Source organism: Pituophis catenifer, unplaced genomic scaffold (genome assembly GCF_029215685.1).
Source record: "Pituophis catenifer annectens isolate HBS135680 unplaced genomic scaffold, rPitCat1.0.hap2 SCAF_1, whole genome shotgun sequence".
Classification (NCBI taxonomy): Eukaryota; Metazoa; Chordata; class Lepidosauria; order Squamata; family Colubridae; genus Pituophis; species Pituophis catenifer.
Window position 1 is genome coordinate 239,728,805 of NW_027256881.1, and position 16,900 is coordinate 239,745,704.

The 16,900-nt window shown below is 38.9% G+C and overlaps 1 protein-coding gene across 1 annotated transcript in view; it reads right to left on the minus strand.

Annotated features, from left to right (window-relative positions):
* Positions 1 to 16,900, minus strand: part of LOC139327492 (acyl-CoA (8-3)-desaturase-like) — a 44,515-nt gene that overhangs the window by 18,275 nt on the left and 9,340 nt on the right. Inside the window, 4 exon segments of the mRNA XM_070957330.1 lie at positions 276 to 404; positions 7,577 to 7,678; positions 8,245 to 8,442; positions 11,895 to 12,005. Coding sequence (XP_070813431.1) covers positions 276 to 404; positions 7,577 to 7,678; positions 8,245 to 8,442; positions 11,895 to 12,005 — 540 coding nt within the window.

Sequence of the window (16,900 nt, forward strand, 5' to 3'; positions counted from 1 at the left end):
TCTGGAATAGTCAACAGGTTCTGATGTTATCCCAAAAAAGAAAAGAAGTTTGACAGATTCATTACAGAAGCATAGACTAGAAAATAAGGCAGTGCCTGAACCGATGCAACAGCAGCGAGAGTTGCTATAAAGAAATATGGGAGATAGAAAGAATCCTTTCTTCCTACTTTCCTAGATTGCTCATTAGAGATATGGTGGTGTTGGTTTTTTTTCTTTTAGTACTGCTAATATTTTTTCAGGGTCTTTTGTCTGCCTAAGACTTTCTATTTATTTACCTCCAAGGAAAGTTTCTTCCCCATGCTGAAAAAGAACGGGTGCAAGTTGAGATCAGGGTCCTTGCGGAAGCAGTTGGGTTTGGCGTGATGCTGGTTATGCATGTGGTTCCATTGGCTTGCCGGTATTCCCTTGAGAAGTACAGAAGAACAAACATGAATTTCATCTATTTGTCAATAATGCTATATCCTATGTATTCCCCACTGACTAGCTACAAACAAAATAAAACAAAAAATAGCTTGTCTGGACCCTACTGGAACTCTGCCATTCTGAAGGGGAGAGGGGTGGCTATGCGAGTTGAATATTTTGCATGCTTTTGCTGTAATCCCTTGAGAGTTTAGTGGGGGAGGATCAGCCATCTGCACAGACTCCCTCTCTGCCAGTTCCAGCCTGTTACTCAAGGTTGCAGTGTTCCGAGGACGGCCTCTTCTCACCTTGTAGCCTCGGAGTTTTAAAAACACCTTTGCGGCCTTTTATTGGCTGCCGGAAGACATGGGGCATTTGGGGTGGGGCTTGTAGGGGAAAGTTAGCCTAATGTTTCCTGCGCGAATTTCAGACTCCACCTGACTTTTCTGCAATCACTTTCTCTTAGTAAAAGTTGCTTTTGAAATGCAAATTCAAGGACTTCCGGTTTGTCTGCCTCTGACAAAAGACGGTCCCTTTTTAAGGACCGCCAGCCCCGCCGCCTGTAGAGCCGCTTCAATCCCGAGAAGCGGCTTGAAAACTCCGAAATCTGAAGGATTGGAGGAGAAGAGCAAGCAAGGTGCAGGTTGAGCCCCTGTGAGCCCCCAGAAAATCGCTACTGGGGAGGAAACAGGCGCGGCTCCCTTTCAACTTGCTGAGACTCCGGATGGCGTGGGACGACTCTGCCTTCCGCAGAGCAAGTCGGCTGCAGCAACCATCTAAACTAAACGAAATTAACTTTAATAATTAGCGCAAACAACAACTTGAACCCTCAAATCTGGAAATTGCAAGTATTACGGTTTTTGTGACTTTCTGTTTTAAGTAAAAGTATGAGCGAGTGAAAGCGGCTTGAAAAAATGGCGCCCGGCTTCAGCGTTAGCAAGCTGAGAGTGAGAGTGGATTTGTAAAGTTATTTTAATCAGCTACAAAGTTGCGCTGCCTGTAACAAGGAGGAACAGGAGAAGAGGAAAAATTCTTTTTAAAAATAAGCTTGAGTTTGCTTCAGTCTAATTCTATCCCCACTTTGATTAAACCTGGGGGATTTTTTTAGAGGACTTTGTGGTGGTGGAAAAGGAAAAAGGATTTCCTTTTTCAGAAAGGCTAATCTACGTGGCAGAATGGCTTCTAAGAAACAGGAAGGAAAGGCAGCAGGCGGGGGGATCCCCCACACATAAACCTGAACAGTAGCTTCCTCCTGGTCAGCAGAGTCAGAAAAAAGATTTTGATGTTGAAAGCTTAAAAGAATTTATTACTCAGGCTCTGGATGATAAATTTCAAAAATCTCAACAGGAAATTAAGCAAGAAATTAATGAAATTAAAAATGTGGTGAAAGAGAATTATGGCAAGGTGACTAACAAAATATCGAATGTGGTGTCTGGCCTGTCAGAAATTATTATTAAAGTGGATTCCAAACTGGAAGAATTTAAATCAGAAGTCAATGTTAAAATAAAGGATACTGACTATAAAATTTCTGATGTTGATAATAAAATGCAGAGAGTTGAAAACGAATGATGCAATTCAGGTCCATGGAATTCGCCATAAGGCTTAGAGGTATTAAAGAGAATGATAGACAAGACTTGAGACAGATTTGTGCTGATGCTCTGGCTGTGCTGTTAAAAATTAATCCTGAAGAGATTTTTTACAAAATAGACAAAATTTACAGAGTGAACTCGTGGGTGGCCAGACAAAGACAATTGCCTAGAGATGTGGTGATATATTTTACAGATAGAAGAATAAGAAATGATATTTTGCAAAAATCTTTTCTCTCTTCTGTGCAGGTGGAGGGAGCTCAAATTGGAATCTATAAAGAACTACCACCTAAGATGTTAAAAGATAGAAAAGACTTTGGTTTTTTAGTGAATGAATTGAAAAAACAACAAATACTATTTTGGTGGGATGCCCCAACTGGCATAATTCTGAAGTACAATGGAGAAAGATATCGATTGAATACTGTTGAGAAGGCGGAACACTTCTACTTTACTGTTTTTAAAGAGAGATCACCATCCCCACGTACATCTACAGTGTTGGAGATAAAGGAGAGTGATAAGGAGAAGCAACCTCAGCAAGAGATGGAAGAGCAGCTTAAGCAGGTGGAGCCAGTGGAAATGCAGGGTGCTACAGGAGGTTTTCTGGAGGAGCCCCTGTTAGAATCTTCTCCAATTTTGCCCATAAGAGATGAGGCTTTGGACCTGGCTCGGATGGCTGAAGCCAAAGACCAGCGTATAACTCGTGCAATTTCTAAGCAACTTAAAGAAAAGCAACAAAAGGAAAGACAATACAAAAAGGGAGCTAAGAGTACTACACAAGGAAGTGAAGCCATGGGGGGAGCAAAACCGAAGATTTCGGAAGATATTCGGCAATTCTGCTCGTCGCTTCAAAAAGGAGTAGATGACAATTAAGTTTTTATCTTGGAATGTGAATGGACTAAATTCACCACAGAAAAGGAAGAAGTTATTTACATATTTGAGACAATTTAATAATGATATAATTTGTTTACAAGAAACTCATGTCAGAACACAAGATCAAAAATATTTGGTAAATTCTAAATTAGGAACACATTTTATAGCTTCAACTTCGGAAAAAAAGAATGGTGTGGTCATCTATGTAAATAAAAGATTGTCAGCTAAAATTATAGAAGCAGATGAAGGCGGCAGGTTTATAGCAATTGAACTGCATACGGTAAACAGTCAAATTCTTCTGATTGGAATTTATGCTCCTAATCAACAACAGGATCATTTTTATAAAACTTTGCACACCAAAATACTGCAATGGGATTATAGATCTATTTTAATCATGGGAGAGTGGAATGGAGTAATTGATTCCAAATTAGATAAAAAGAGCCTGGCGAAGTCAAGGATTAGACTACCACAGACTTTTTTTGATATGAAAGAAGATTTGGAATTAAAAGATATCTGGAGAATACATAATCCAAAAGAATTGGACTATACTTTTTTCTCTGATAGACATAGATCTTTCTCTAGGATTGATTTTATTTTATTATCAGATGATTTACTTGTTAAGACAAAAAGAACAAAGATTTTTCCAAGAACTTTAACCGACCATAGCCCAGTATGGATAGAAATTGAGACTGAAAAGACTGAGAGAAGATCATGGAGATTAAATGAAAACTTGTTTAGATATGAAAAAAATATAATAGAACTTAAAAAGCAGATGAAAGGATTTTTTGAAATAAACTTGAATAAGGGTACCCCAATTGAAATTGTGTGGGATGCAAGTAAAGCGTATATGAGAGGAGTACTCATTTATATGAATTCTAAGCATAAATTGAATCGACAAAAGAAAAGATCTGAACTGGAAGTAGAAATAAAGAATAAAGAACAGTTACTTATTAAAAATCCAACAGATGAAAGAATACGTGGTGCTATAAAACTTTTGAAAGATCAATTCCAAATGCTTATGGCGGAACAAGCTGCAACAAATTTACAATATGCAAAGCATAATACATTTTGTAATGCCAATAAACCGGGCAGATGGTTGGCCTATACATTAAGGAAGAAGCAGAGTATGCGGACTGTTGATAGTATCGATATTGGAGGGAAAGAAATTTCTCAACAAAAATTAATTAAAGAAGTCTTTGTAGATTATTATACCAAATTATACGCTAAAGATGATATACAGAATGGATTTATAGAAAAATATTTAGAAAATAAAAGAGTTACAAAAATTACCAAACAACAAAAAGAAAGAATGAATCATCCTATAACAGTAGAGGAGATAATTGCAGCAATTAAACAATTGAAAACAGCTAAAGCTCCTGGAACTGATGGCTTGACTGCAGTGTATTATAAAACTTTGCAAGCAGAAATGGTGGAACAACTTAGAGACTTATTTTGTAATATACAACAAGGGGGTAAAATACCCCCATCATGGAAAACAGCTTATATTTCTTTGATACCAAAAGAACAAGTAGGTCCTAAAAAACTGGAGAACTATAGACCAATATCTCTTCTGAATAATTATTATAAAATTTATGCAAAAGTATTAGCCAACAGGTTGATGCCAGTAATTCAAGAGGTGATTCATGATGATCAAGCGGGATTTATAGAGGGCAGATATATGAAGGACAATGTAAGGCAAGTTATAGATTTATTGGAATATCTTGAGAAGAATAAACAGATCCCTGCAGTGCTGGTTTTTTTGGATGCGGAAAAGGCCTTTGATAGAGTGGATTGGAATTTTCTATTAAAGACTTTAAAAAAGATGGACTTTGGGGATCAATTTATACAGGCGGTTTCAGCAATCTACCAAGAGCAAAAGGCACAGATTATTATTAATGGAAGTTTGACAACAGACTTTAATATTGAAAAAGGAACAAGACAAGGTTGTCTGTTATCCCCATTGTTATTTATTTTAACATTAGAAGTCTTGTTGAATACAATACGGGACTCGAGTACCTTGAAAGGAATAGTGATAAGGCAAGAGGATTACAGAATAAGGGCATTTGCAGATGATCTGGTTGTTACCCTAACACAGCCAATGGAATCAATAATCCAGATGAAAGACATTATAAAAGACTATGGTACAGTATCAGGATTTAGACTGAACCAGAAAAAAACTAAGATGATAGTTAAAAATATGACACAAGATCGAAAACACGAACTTGAAAGCAGGGCAGGTTTTGAGATAGTACCAAAGGTTAAATATCTAGGAGTTCAGGTTGCAGAATCAAATATGAAATTGTTTCAAAATAATTATGAGGTGTTGTGGCGAGACGTACAGAAAGATATGGAGACTTGGAAAAAACTGCAGCTGTCTTTACTTGGAAGAATAGCAGCAGTTAAGATGAACATTTTGCCAAGATTTCTTTTTTTATTTCAAATGATTCCGGTGCTTAAAAGTGATAAACAACTGAAAGAATGGCAAAGTGGAGTGAATAAGAGAAATAAGAACGAGAAAAAACCGAGAGTGAAATTGAAAATTATGCAAGATGTTCCAGAAAGGGGAGGTCTTAAACTTCCAAACCTACAGTTATATTATGAAGCAGCAGCTTTGACTCAAGCAAGTGATTGGTTTGGAAGGAAAAAGACTGGAATATTGAATATAGAAAGTTTTGATCTTGAATTTGGATGGCATGCTTACTTATTTTATGAAAACAAAGTGGATAAAGTATTTAAAAGCCATATACTTAGAGACTCTTTGATGAGAGTTTGGAAGAAGCACTGACTCAAATGGGATTATAAAATATTGCTATGGCTGGATCTTGGTCATATTATGTGGAATACAAATATAATGTCACTCGGGGGGGGGGGGGTTTATATAAAGAGGTTCTTTTTACAGATGCGGGCAGATGGCAACTGAAGACATTAGAGACACTGTTGGACGAAGGGATTAATTTAACTTGGTTACAGTATAATCAACTTCAATTGAGATGGAAAGAGGACCAAAAAATTGGTATTATGTTGCATGAGGAAGAATTGGTTAGACATATAAAAGAGAAAGGTCCAATGCATATTAAAAGGCTTTACAATGTTTTGTTAGAAAGGGATTCAGAAACTGAATTGGTTAAAGATTGTATGATTAAGTGGGCACAAAATTTTGCAGAACCAGTGATGTTGGAAACATGGGAAAAAATTTGGGTTCAGAATGTAAGAAAGTCAAGGCTTTTTGGATAAAAATTTGGTGGGTCATGCAGAATGTTTTGAAGAAAAAAATTCAATTTTCTCCACAATTGTTTTTACTGGGTATAGTTAAGGGTTTTACACTGGATGAAACAAAGTTGATATTGTATATGATAACAGCAGCGAGATTATTGATAGGTAAATTTTGGAAAAATGAAGCTTTGCCCACTATTGAAGAATGGACTTTGAAGATGGCCAGTTTCGCAGAGATGGCGAAGATATCAGCATATTTAAAAGATCGCTCACAAGAGACTTATGAATGGGAATGGAAAAAGTGGATAGATTATGTGCAGAACAAATATCAAACTAGGAAGTATCAAATAGCTTTTCACTGATAGTATTATATAAAGATAGAAATATTTGAATTTTGTGAAGATAAAAAAACTATATGGGGGATGGAGGGGTTCAAGTTTTATATAAAGGGGATTTTGTTGGGAGTATATTCTGTGGAAGTCCGGGGGGGAGGGGAGGGTTGGGGGGGGTTAGGGAAGGTTAGGTTGGGGAGTTTGGGGTGGGTTGGGGGGGGAAATGGGGTGAAAATGTAATTGTAAAACTTTTGCAATAATAAAAAAAAAGAAATGCAAATTCATTTCACCAGAAGGTAGCTGAGGCAGGTCCTTACATAGCTGCAGTTCTGTTAGTTTACACTTCTTTTCATCTATTCAGGAATTGAATTCTGTATAGTGACAGCACACTGACCTCCAGCATTTCTGTGTAAACTAGCTTCATTTCTTCTTATTATTAAGCATCTGAAAAAGTTTCATTCCAAGACTGACTATTGAAAATTCCAGCTTTGATGCTAAATGCATTTGTGTGAAACAAAAATAGACCAGAAAACACTCCACTATTTTATCTTCAGTAGTGAAAAAGCAAAGCAAGTATAGTGCACTATTTTTAAAAATGCTTCATAGCTATGAAATGAAGACTGGCTATATTTCTCTTAACGCCATCTCCCTTTTCTGTAAGGAAGCACTATTAATGCTATCATTCTTTACAGCAGGCATCCCCAATCTGTGGACTGTGTCCCACTAGTGGGCTGTGAGGGGTTTGCAACTGTCCCGTGGAAATGGCCGGCAAACACATGTGCATGCACATGCATCCTCACTTGCACAAGCAGTGTGCGAGCATGTGCACACATGCTCCATTTGTGTGAGTGGCAGGCGCATGTGCATGCCACTTGCTCAAATGGAGCTGCGTATGTGCACTTGCCAGCCGCTTGCACGAACCATCCCTTCACCCCTGCCGGTTTACAAAGCTGGAAACATTGGGAAACTCTGCTTTACAGAGATGTTGCAAAAAGATGATCTTATATTTTCAGCACTTCAGTGCATAAAGTATGCTATATAAATGCATTATCCTTATCCTATTTTTCAAAACCCAGGAGACCAAAAATAACAATGGATTGGCAGAATCCAATTTCAAATATATAAATCATCACAAATCATCACTTAAATTTTCCCTTCTCTTGGATGGATTCTGACCTTAAGAATGTTAAGCACCACGAAGTGAGCTACTCTGTTCCACTTGGGCTTTTCAAAGACTGACAGATGGCCAAGATCATGCTGGAGAAAACCATACTGGATCTGGAAGTAAAAATCAACAAATATGACACATATGTATGTAATTTCTCCACATTTTTTATGTACGGAGTAATTGGTAGAGGAACATCATTCATTGTCATTAATTAATTGAAAAGAACCACAGTTCTTAATAAAAAAAAACTACACACTACACACAGTGTGTGATTATATACTATATGTGTTGGGGTATATGTATATGCATACACACACGTACATACATACATATGTACATAACACTGTATATGCTGTATGCAGTCAGCAAATACAATTATCTTGGAAAAGCATGCCTTCATTCCAAACATTTTAATTTCACCAGACAAAAAAGATGAAGCAATATCATGCATATTCTGCAGTATAATTTGCTCAGGTCCTGAAGCGATAGGAATAACACTTTTCTTAATGTGTGTGTGTGTAGTTGAATTACTATGTTCAAATTCAACAGCTCAAAGAATTGAAAACTGAGATAAGTGCACAAGGTGTTAAATTACTAACGAAAGCAATTAAATTGTTCTAAATATGTTGAAGACTATTCTACAACACTACTATGCTCTGCAACACAAAGAGGTTACCTGTCCAATGGAGAACATTGCTACTCCAAAGAGGAAAGGCATCCAGGATTTTCCAAAATACCAGATAGTAAACCAAGATGCAATGTCTAGTATGAAAGCATGCAGAAACATGAAAGCAAAAAAGCTGAATCTTGACTTCAAGAGCCCCATCTTCTTTACTGTTGCACGCAGTTCATGAAAATCCTTTATCAGCATTTCCTACAAGAAGTGATGACAGATTTTTTTACTTGCTTCAGAACATTAGAACCCTTTTGGTAGATTAGACCAAAAGCCCATCTTGAGTTTTTTTTTTTAATATATATATATATTATTTATAAGTATAAACTAAACAGAACAATGAAATGTATAAAACATAAAAACATATAAACATCCATTTCAATACATGTCCAGTTTGTCGCAACTATAATATACATTTCTCTTTGTATTTTGACTCTTCCTTATTTGGTCATTCCCTTTTATCTATCTAATATTGATCTTTGTTAACCTATGTCTGTTCTTTGTTTCCATCATATTATATTTGGTCATTTTATTTACTTCCTATTGCTTCATCTCTTTCCTATCTTTCAACCAACTATACCACTTTTTCCATACTAAGTAAAAGTCATGTTCTTCCCTATTTTGTAATTCCTTTGTGAAGCCCATCTTGAGTTTTATATATTAAACCTAAGGTTGGATTTGAACCAGGATGAACCACTTGACCATGCAGCTTATTGAGTGACTTAGGATCAGTTGCTCTCTCTCAGATCAAGTTGTAACACAGACTTGCTGAGATAAATTAAGGAGACCCCCATTTATGTCATCTGGAGGTTCAAAGAAAGTGCATGATGTAAATGCAATACTTAACTAAATAATGGTCTATCATCTTGATTCCACAGCCCAGAGGTTTTGGGATTCTCACATGTGGGACCTAATATTTTCTCCTCAGAATGGGGAGAAAAGCAGAGTGCTTTCAAAAATTACTATGCATTCTCCTTTCAATTAAATAATAAAGGGAATGAAGTCATTCTGAATACCCAAAGATTTATTTCAATGATACTACTTGATGGCCAGAAAATATTATCTAAGTCATTGACTAAGTCAATGTCTCATCTGGAAAATGCTTCCCACTGCCCTTCTGTCTTTACACTAAACAGGACATCCAGATCTTAAAACAAAGAACCAAGAACTATAATAATATAGCAGTAATAGTAAAAATTTCTAATAGGAATGAGGTACTGAAAAGTAGTAAAAGAAAGAGATAGGGTTAAAAGATCCTAAGTGAAGTTTATTAAATACAAAAGTGAGTGACTGTATGAAATAAATATGTAGAGGGTTTGATCAGTGAAAAAGAATGAATGAGGGTCATTCTTACTAAAACAAATTAGTAAGAGTGAATGGGTCAAGAGGAAGACTGAGAAAGTTGTGACTGGATATCCTTAAAATGAGAGAGAAAGAAAGTTAAAAGTGCAATAGACAATGAATGAAATGATAAATAGACATAGATGAAGCAATTATAGTTTGTAAGAATATCTCTGTCTGTCTATCACATTTGCGGTAGCCGCTCATCTTCCATTTCTATAGAAAATATGAAGAGATAAAATGAATAGTATAGATCAGGGGTGTCAAACTCAAGGTCCGTGAGCCAGATCCACCCCATGAGGTGGTTAGATCTGGTGCATGGGGCTGTCCTGGAAACCAGGAGAAGCGAACTGCCCTCTCTTCATCAGGCATGGGGGCAACAGAGGAGAGGGTGGACAAAAAGGGAAGCCGCTGCTCCGCAGATTTTTTTTTTTTTACTTGCCAGAGGCTCCGGACAGAGGTTTCCCATTTTGATCCCTCCCCCATTGTTGCCTCTGTGGCTCTCCACTTACTTCTCCCAAATCCATGCATGTGTTTGTGTTTGTGTTTGTGTTTGTGTGTGTGTGTGTGTGTGTGTGTGTGTGTGTGTGTGTGCGCACATGTATGCGTGCACAAGGGAAGATGTCTGGCAGCCAGGATTGCATCTCCCCCCCCCATCTCTTCTGGGCCTAGGCAGCCATGGGGCCAATGGGGATCGGCTTTCCCCACTCTTGGTAGCCATCTTTTGCCTGCTGGGCCTAGGCGTATTCTACCACCTCTACTTGGCCTTTCTAGCTGGCTGCTTCGCCTCTTTGGGCTGGGTGGGTCTGTTAAGCAGTGGCAGCGGCAGCCCATGGTGGGGTCGAGGTGCATTGGGTGCATGAGGGGAACATGCTCCACATCAGTGGTGGGTTCCTCCTGGTTCTCCCTGGTTCTCCCGAACTGGTAGCGGTGACGATATGACGTCACCAAACTGGTTCTGCCCCCCCGCCCCTTGCCCCCACATTATTCTTACCTTTTATTTGGCCCCACCCCCAATCTATTGCTGCCTCCTGAGTCCCAGCTGATGGCTAGAGGGAAAAAAACTGTTCAAACTCTTGCCGCAGGGCTTCAAAGGGCTGCCCTACAGCTGATCAGTGTTAAAAGAAAATAAATGAGTAGATCAGTGCCTGCAAAAATACATGAGTAAATCAGTGCCTGCAAAAATACACGAGTAGATCAGTGCCTGCAAAAATAAATGGGTAGATCGGTACAGCTCTGCAAGCAGTTAAAAGCCTGGTAAACCAGTACCTCTGCTAAATCCTAAATAATTGTCATATGACCATCAAGCCATGCCCATAAAATAAGCCACACCTACAGAACTGGTAGTAAAAACTTTTAGAACCCACCCCTGCTCCAAATGCAAGCTAAGGGCAAGACCCACGAGGGGGCCGAGGAGAAGATGATCAGCAGTGACCTGCTCTCCAGCTGCAAGCAAAAACAGACAGTGGGACAAAGCACTTCCAGCAGTCTGCATCATGTGCCTCCTCCCCTGCTTCTGCCTGCTGCCTGGGATGGCCAGCCCAGTAGAGCAGGCTCCAGAGTCACAGAGTGTGCCAGCTGAGGGGCTGGCAAGTTGCTGGTGCTGCCAGAACCCCTCCCCCCCATACACAAAGGGTGGCGAGTGCTCGATGGCCGACAGTTTCCTGCACCAGCTGCCCCATCCCCTATGTTGCCTCATGGCGGTAGCACATCTACCCCACACCCCTGCATCACCTCATCTCATCCTGTGGGATGAGCCTCCCGCCCATCACCTAACCCGCCAGAGACCCCTGGATTCCCTCCCAAACAGCACCCAGCTCATGTGAGCAACATCAAGCTGGCCATGCCCTTACACTACACTCAGTCAGCCATGACCACCCTGGCCATGCCCCCCCTCACCCACCCACTCCCCAAAAACAGCCACAATGCTGATCCAGCCTGCAATGAAATTGAGTTTGACATCCCTGGTACAGATGTAACCTAGATTCAGCTGTCTTTTTCCTTTTTTTTTTTTTTTACCTTAGATCTTTAATTCCTTTGGTTTAGTTTTGTTTATGCCTCTGCATTTTGTATAATGTTCTTTGCCCTGAAAGGAGTTATTATGATGGGGATAGATATAGATTCAGATTCAGATTCAGATTCAGATTCAGATTCAGATTCAGATTCAGATTCAGATTCAGATATAGGCACAGGCACAGGCACAGGCACAGGCACAGGCACAGGCACAGGCACAGGCACATATAGTTATTTTAACTATCTAAAATAAAAGTTCTGCAAAAGAAATCCAACAGCTGAGATCACCCAATACTCACATTTTTTGTTGGCTCACAGCATGGTTGATCTGGGGCAAGCTCTCCAATTAGGAGGGAATTCAAATATTTCTTCACCAGATCCTCATTCTTGTGGAAAGCTGCAAAGGCATTCTAAATATACACACACAAACAAATAAGGTGAACATCGAGAAGACAACTGTTTAATATGATGGAAATGCCAGTTAAGTTGTCTAGGTGTTCTTTTTTGGAAATAATGAAAAGTGCACTGTAGGTGATGCTTCCCAAATGACTCTCTGGGAGGCCAACTCTATGACCTTGATTTATTTTGAGGACTGAGAAGCTGTATTACTGTAGTTTACCTGAAATGAGAATAAGGTAAGACCATCTTCCCCTGCAACGGTTGGACTTGTGGAAATGTGTTTTTCCATTGGGTTTGTTCCTGATTCATCCTGTCCCTCAGCATGGGGCAATGCAATATTGTTATATATGAAGTAGCCTGATGAAGAGGCTCCTACATAAATTGCTTTCTAGACCTGCATTTTTTCTATGGGAGTCAATACCAAAGAAACCCTTAATGGTTATTCCTTTTCCTTGAAAACAAGAACAGAGGCATGTCTAGCATTTGTGACCTGAAAAAAAAGATTTTGTTTTTGGTAGTATGTGGTTTGGTAGTGTGGCTGCCTCCTGAACTCTCAGGCCCAAAGGTTAGAAAGAAAGGAGAAAGTGGTTCAAGGCTGACTGTGAGAAGAAAAAAGGAGGAGGAATTTTTTTAAAAAAGGAATGGAACAATATGGTTGTCTGTCAGAAGCAAGAATGCAGACTTCCGGCTGACATCGCGGTGGGATCGGACATAAGGAGTGGTCTCTGCACTCCCATGCCAAGTTCTCCCCGTTGGAGGGCTCCAAAAGAAGCTAAAGCCACCCTGTAGGGGTAGCGAAGAAAAGAGGGGCATCCTGCAGGTTGTGGTGAGTCACAACTCTCCCGCTTGACCCTTGGCTTTCTTCCCTCTCATCCACAATGAGGAGAAGTGGCAGCCATTATGGTTGCCGAGAAGCTGGGACAGCTGAGACAACAAAGAACGTGCATGAGCAGTGTAGATGAACAGTGATTGGGACTAGGTGTGATGATTCCTTTTTTACCTAGAATCTAACCCTAAGAGGGAAAAAAAATCAGGGAAAGAGACTCTTAGAATGATCTGTTAAAGCGGTGAACAACCACTTAAAGAAAAAAATCCCAGACCCAAAAGAAAGGAACTAAGGGGAGAAAAGTAAAAAAAACTTCTAAAACATAGAAAATTGGACTTTTAAACAGGGTAGCAGCTGTTTTGGAAAGGTATTTTAAAATCCTGGAACTATCTACTTAAATAATTGACTTTGTTTTTATAAATCTAATTAAAATTGGATTTAAAAACTTGCCAGATTTGAGACAATGCTGAAACTTAAATTGAGGGCACAACCTACTGATGAATGGAAAATATACTATACTCCTACAAGTCTGGGGAGATTTCTGATAAGAAAAATAAACAACATTTATCTGGAGGACTGTGGTGATACTTACTGTTCTATGTTTATCTTCTTTATGACTACTGCAGTTTAATTGTGAGAACAAGGAAGATACCCAAGTAAAGTGACTCTTGAATGTTCAGATATATGATTAAACCTATAGAGTGGATGCAAGGAGATATTTGGAAAGCTTCCTGGACTACCTAAATGGAACTGATCAAATAATCCTGGGATATAAAGAACTATGATTATTGTACTCTCTGAGGAGCAATGTTAGGCCTGTATATATGGTTTTTGGACTGTTGAGCAAGAGTGGGACTTACTAAAATAAGACGAGATGCTCCACCAAGGGAAATGAGTGGAATTTTAAAAGAAATGGCACTAATGTTCCAAAGCATTAATGACACTGTGACAAAAAACCACAGGGAGATGAAGAACCTAATGCATGGCATAGATGGGAAAATAAAAAATATTCTACAAGGGACAATGAATTAAGATCAAAATGTCCAGAAAAGGGAGGAGACAACAGATAAAATGGAGGAAAAGATAGAACAGACAAATCAGCAAATAAAGCAAGAAGACAAGAAGGAGAAGACAATAAAGATAATAATGATTGAAACAAATCAAGGAAAAAGTATTTTAAGTGATTTAAAAATGGATTTGGATAAGCAGGAAGATACTTTCAAAAGGGAGATAGGGGCTTGGACAGACACTTTGGAGGCCTGGCAGCATAAGATGGTAGAGATGGGAGAAATATTTAGACTGAATAGTAACGATATAGATGTAGATAGAGACAAAGATCCAAGAGAGGAGTATGGGAGGCAAGCCAAAAAACAAATAAGAATTGAAGTATTAAAATGGGCAAAAGATGATTAATAGAAAGGAATTGCCTTTTAATATAATTGAGGCCTGATTAAAAGCTAAAATAGAGGTAGAAATAAGAATACACACTTTTATATAATAGAATAAAAACAATAGCTAGATGGAAAGATTACAGGCTGAAATATGCTATTATTATATATGTTTAAATAATATGGTGATTGGCATTAGAATGGTGCATAGAAACAGTGAACAACTAAATAATGAAGGAGTACTGTACTTTTTGGAGTATAAGACACACTCCCCCCTAAAAGTGGGTGAAAATTGTGGTGCATCTTATACACCAAATATCGAGCCCTGCCCACCCACTGGCCCCCGCCCTTCAGCCATTTTCGGCCTCTGCATACTCCATTTTAGACCTGTTCCAGGCTGTGGGCACATCACCACAGCACATCACTGACTATCACTGCCTTTGCGCGTCATGTTTTCAGCCTCTGCATGTTGCGTTTTTGGCTTCTGCATGCTGCGGGAAGCAGCGGCAGCAATCCCTGCCGCCTGGAACCAGCTGCAAATGTGATGCATGGAGGCCAAAAATGGACTGTGCAGAGGCCGAAAACACGATGTACGGAGGCTGAAAATGTGACCCGCGGAGGCGGTAATCGGCGGTGATGTGCTGTGGCAATCCCGGCAGCTTGGAACGGGTCTAAAACAGAGCGTGCGGAGGCCAAAAATGCAACACGCAAAGGACAAAAGTGTGACGTGTGGAGGCAGCGATGGGCTGTGGCAATCCCTGCAGCCTGGAACAACTGATCGGCAGTATTCCAGAAGGCTGATCCAATTGCCAATCAGCTGCTCATGCTGAATCAGGCTGTGATAACCTGCTGAAGCTGACCAGGCTCTTTGCTATTTGCTGCAAGGATGAATACCAATGGATGCTGGTAGGAAGAGGCAGAATTTTTTTTTCTTGTTTTCCTCCCCAAAAAGTAATGTGCATCTTATACTCCGGAGTGTCTTATACTCTGAAAAATATGCTATATCTTAATACAAACACCTGTATCAACATTAGGATTAGTAATGGTGGCCTGACTAAAAGCTAAAATAGAGGTAGGAATAAGAAATAAGGGGAATATTAGTATACACATTTTTATATAATAGAATAAAAGCAATAACTAGTTGGAAAGATTGAAAGAGATTGAAAGATGGTATTACTATATATGCTCAAATAATATTGTGATTGGCATTAGAATGACACATTGAAACACTGAACAACTAAATAATGAAGGATTATATCTTAATACAAATGTGTATTAACATTAAGAGTACAAAAGTTTGACTAATGTAACAAATATTATTAATATCATTATTGTTATTTGTATCAAAATGAATGATACCCAGATGTCACACTGTTAATTTATTAATGTTGATGTATATTTTAAAATAAAATAAAAAATATATACAAAAAAAAAAGAAGAAGCAAGAATGCAGAAATTGATAAAGGCTTGATCCTATCCTTTCGGTTTTAATTTGAAATTGGTTTTAACTGGGTTGTTTTAAATTGAGGGCCGAAATTATTTAATGTCTTTTAAACTGTTTTTTAAATTTTATATGTTATGTTTTATCTCAGCTGTTCACCGCCCTGAGTCCTGTTGGAGAAGGGCAGTATAAAAATTAAATAAAATAATAAATAAATAAATAAAATGATTTTTTCTCTCCTGTTCCGTGGGGGAATCCCCTCCCTTTCAGACTTGAATTCTTTCTTCTGGACGAAGCAGCATTTTCACTTTCTGCTCCAAAAAGGAGAAGAAAGAGAAGATTTAGGTGGCAAAGCAGCACTTATCTGGCTCAGAGGAGAGTTGGAGGCTGTAGGCAAAGCAGGACTTGCAACCACAATTACCACGAAGTGAGCTGTGAATTGATTATGTTAGCAGAGTTGAAATAACTTCTTCTACTTCCCTACTCAGTTGTGGAGGTGGGGGTATTAGGATCAACAAGATTGTAGGCATGGCATCACCATTCAAACCTTGTTCCTTTTGTATAAGCATCAATGCCTCCCCTCTTGAGCAGGGGTGAAATCTATTTACCTTCCTTACCGGTTCAGAAGTGCACACGCGGCTACATATCCTTAAGGAATATTTTCAAGACAGCAAACAGGATACATACAGCCACCATCAATCAAAAACATGATTGACAACAGGCTCCAAAGACTTTAAATGAATGACCTTCATGGGCATCCCCAGATGGACACAACACTGAACTGGATTTCTACATCTAGTGCTCTCACCACTAAACCCAGGTCACAACCATCATTTAAAGAATGCACAATTTATTTAAAAAATTTGTATAGCTATCTACTCGCTCAGAGTGACTCTAGGAGGCTTACAGACAATAAAAACATAGTATATAGAAAAAATTAAAATTAAAAAACAATAACCCCCCTGTCAGCTGTCACATTATACTTGCTGTGCTTCATAGTTATGTGGAAACAGACTGCCATGAACTATATGGATGGGAGATGAGGAGGGGGATGCTTGAGGAATTGAAATGTATCTCCTCAAGACACTCCCTCAAGGTCATCCCACCAAAATGATTATCTCCAATCAAGGGGTGCAATTCACCTCCCAATTCTGACAGAAGTTTTCAAAATTACTAGGGATAATCAAGGATTTAGGTCCTTGCATCATTCTCAAACTAACAGGGCCTGTGAACATGCCAATAGTATATTGG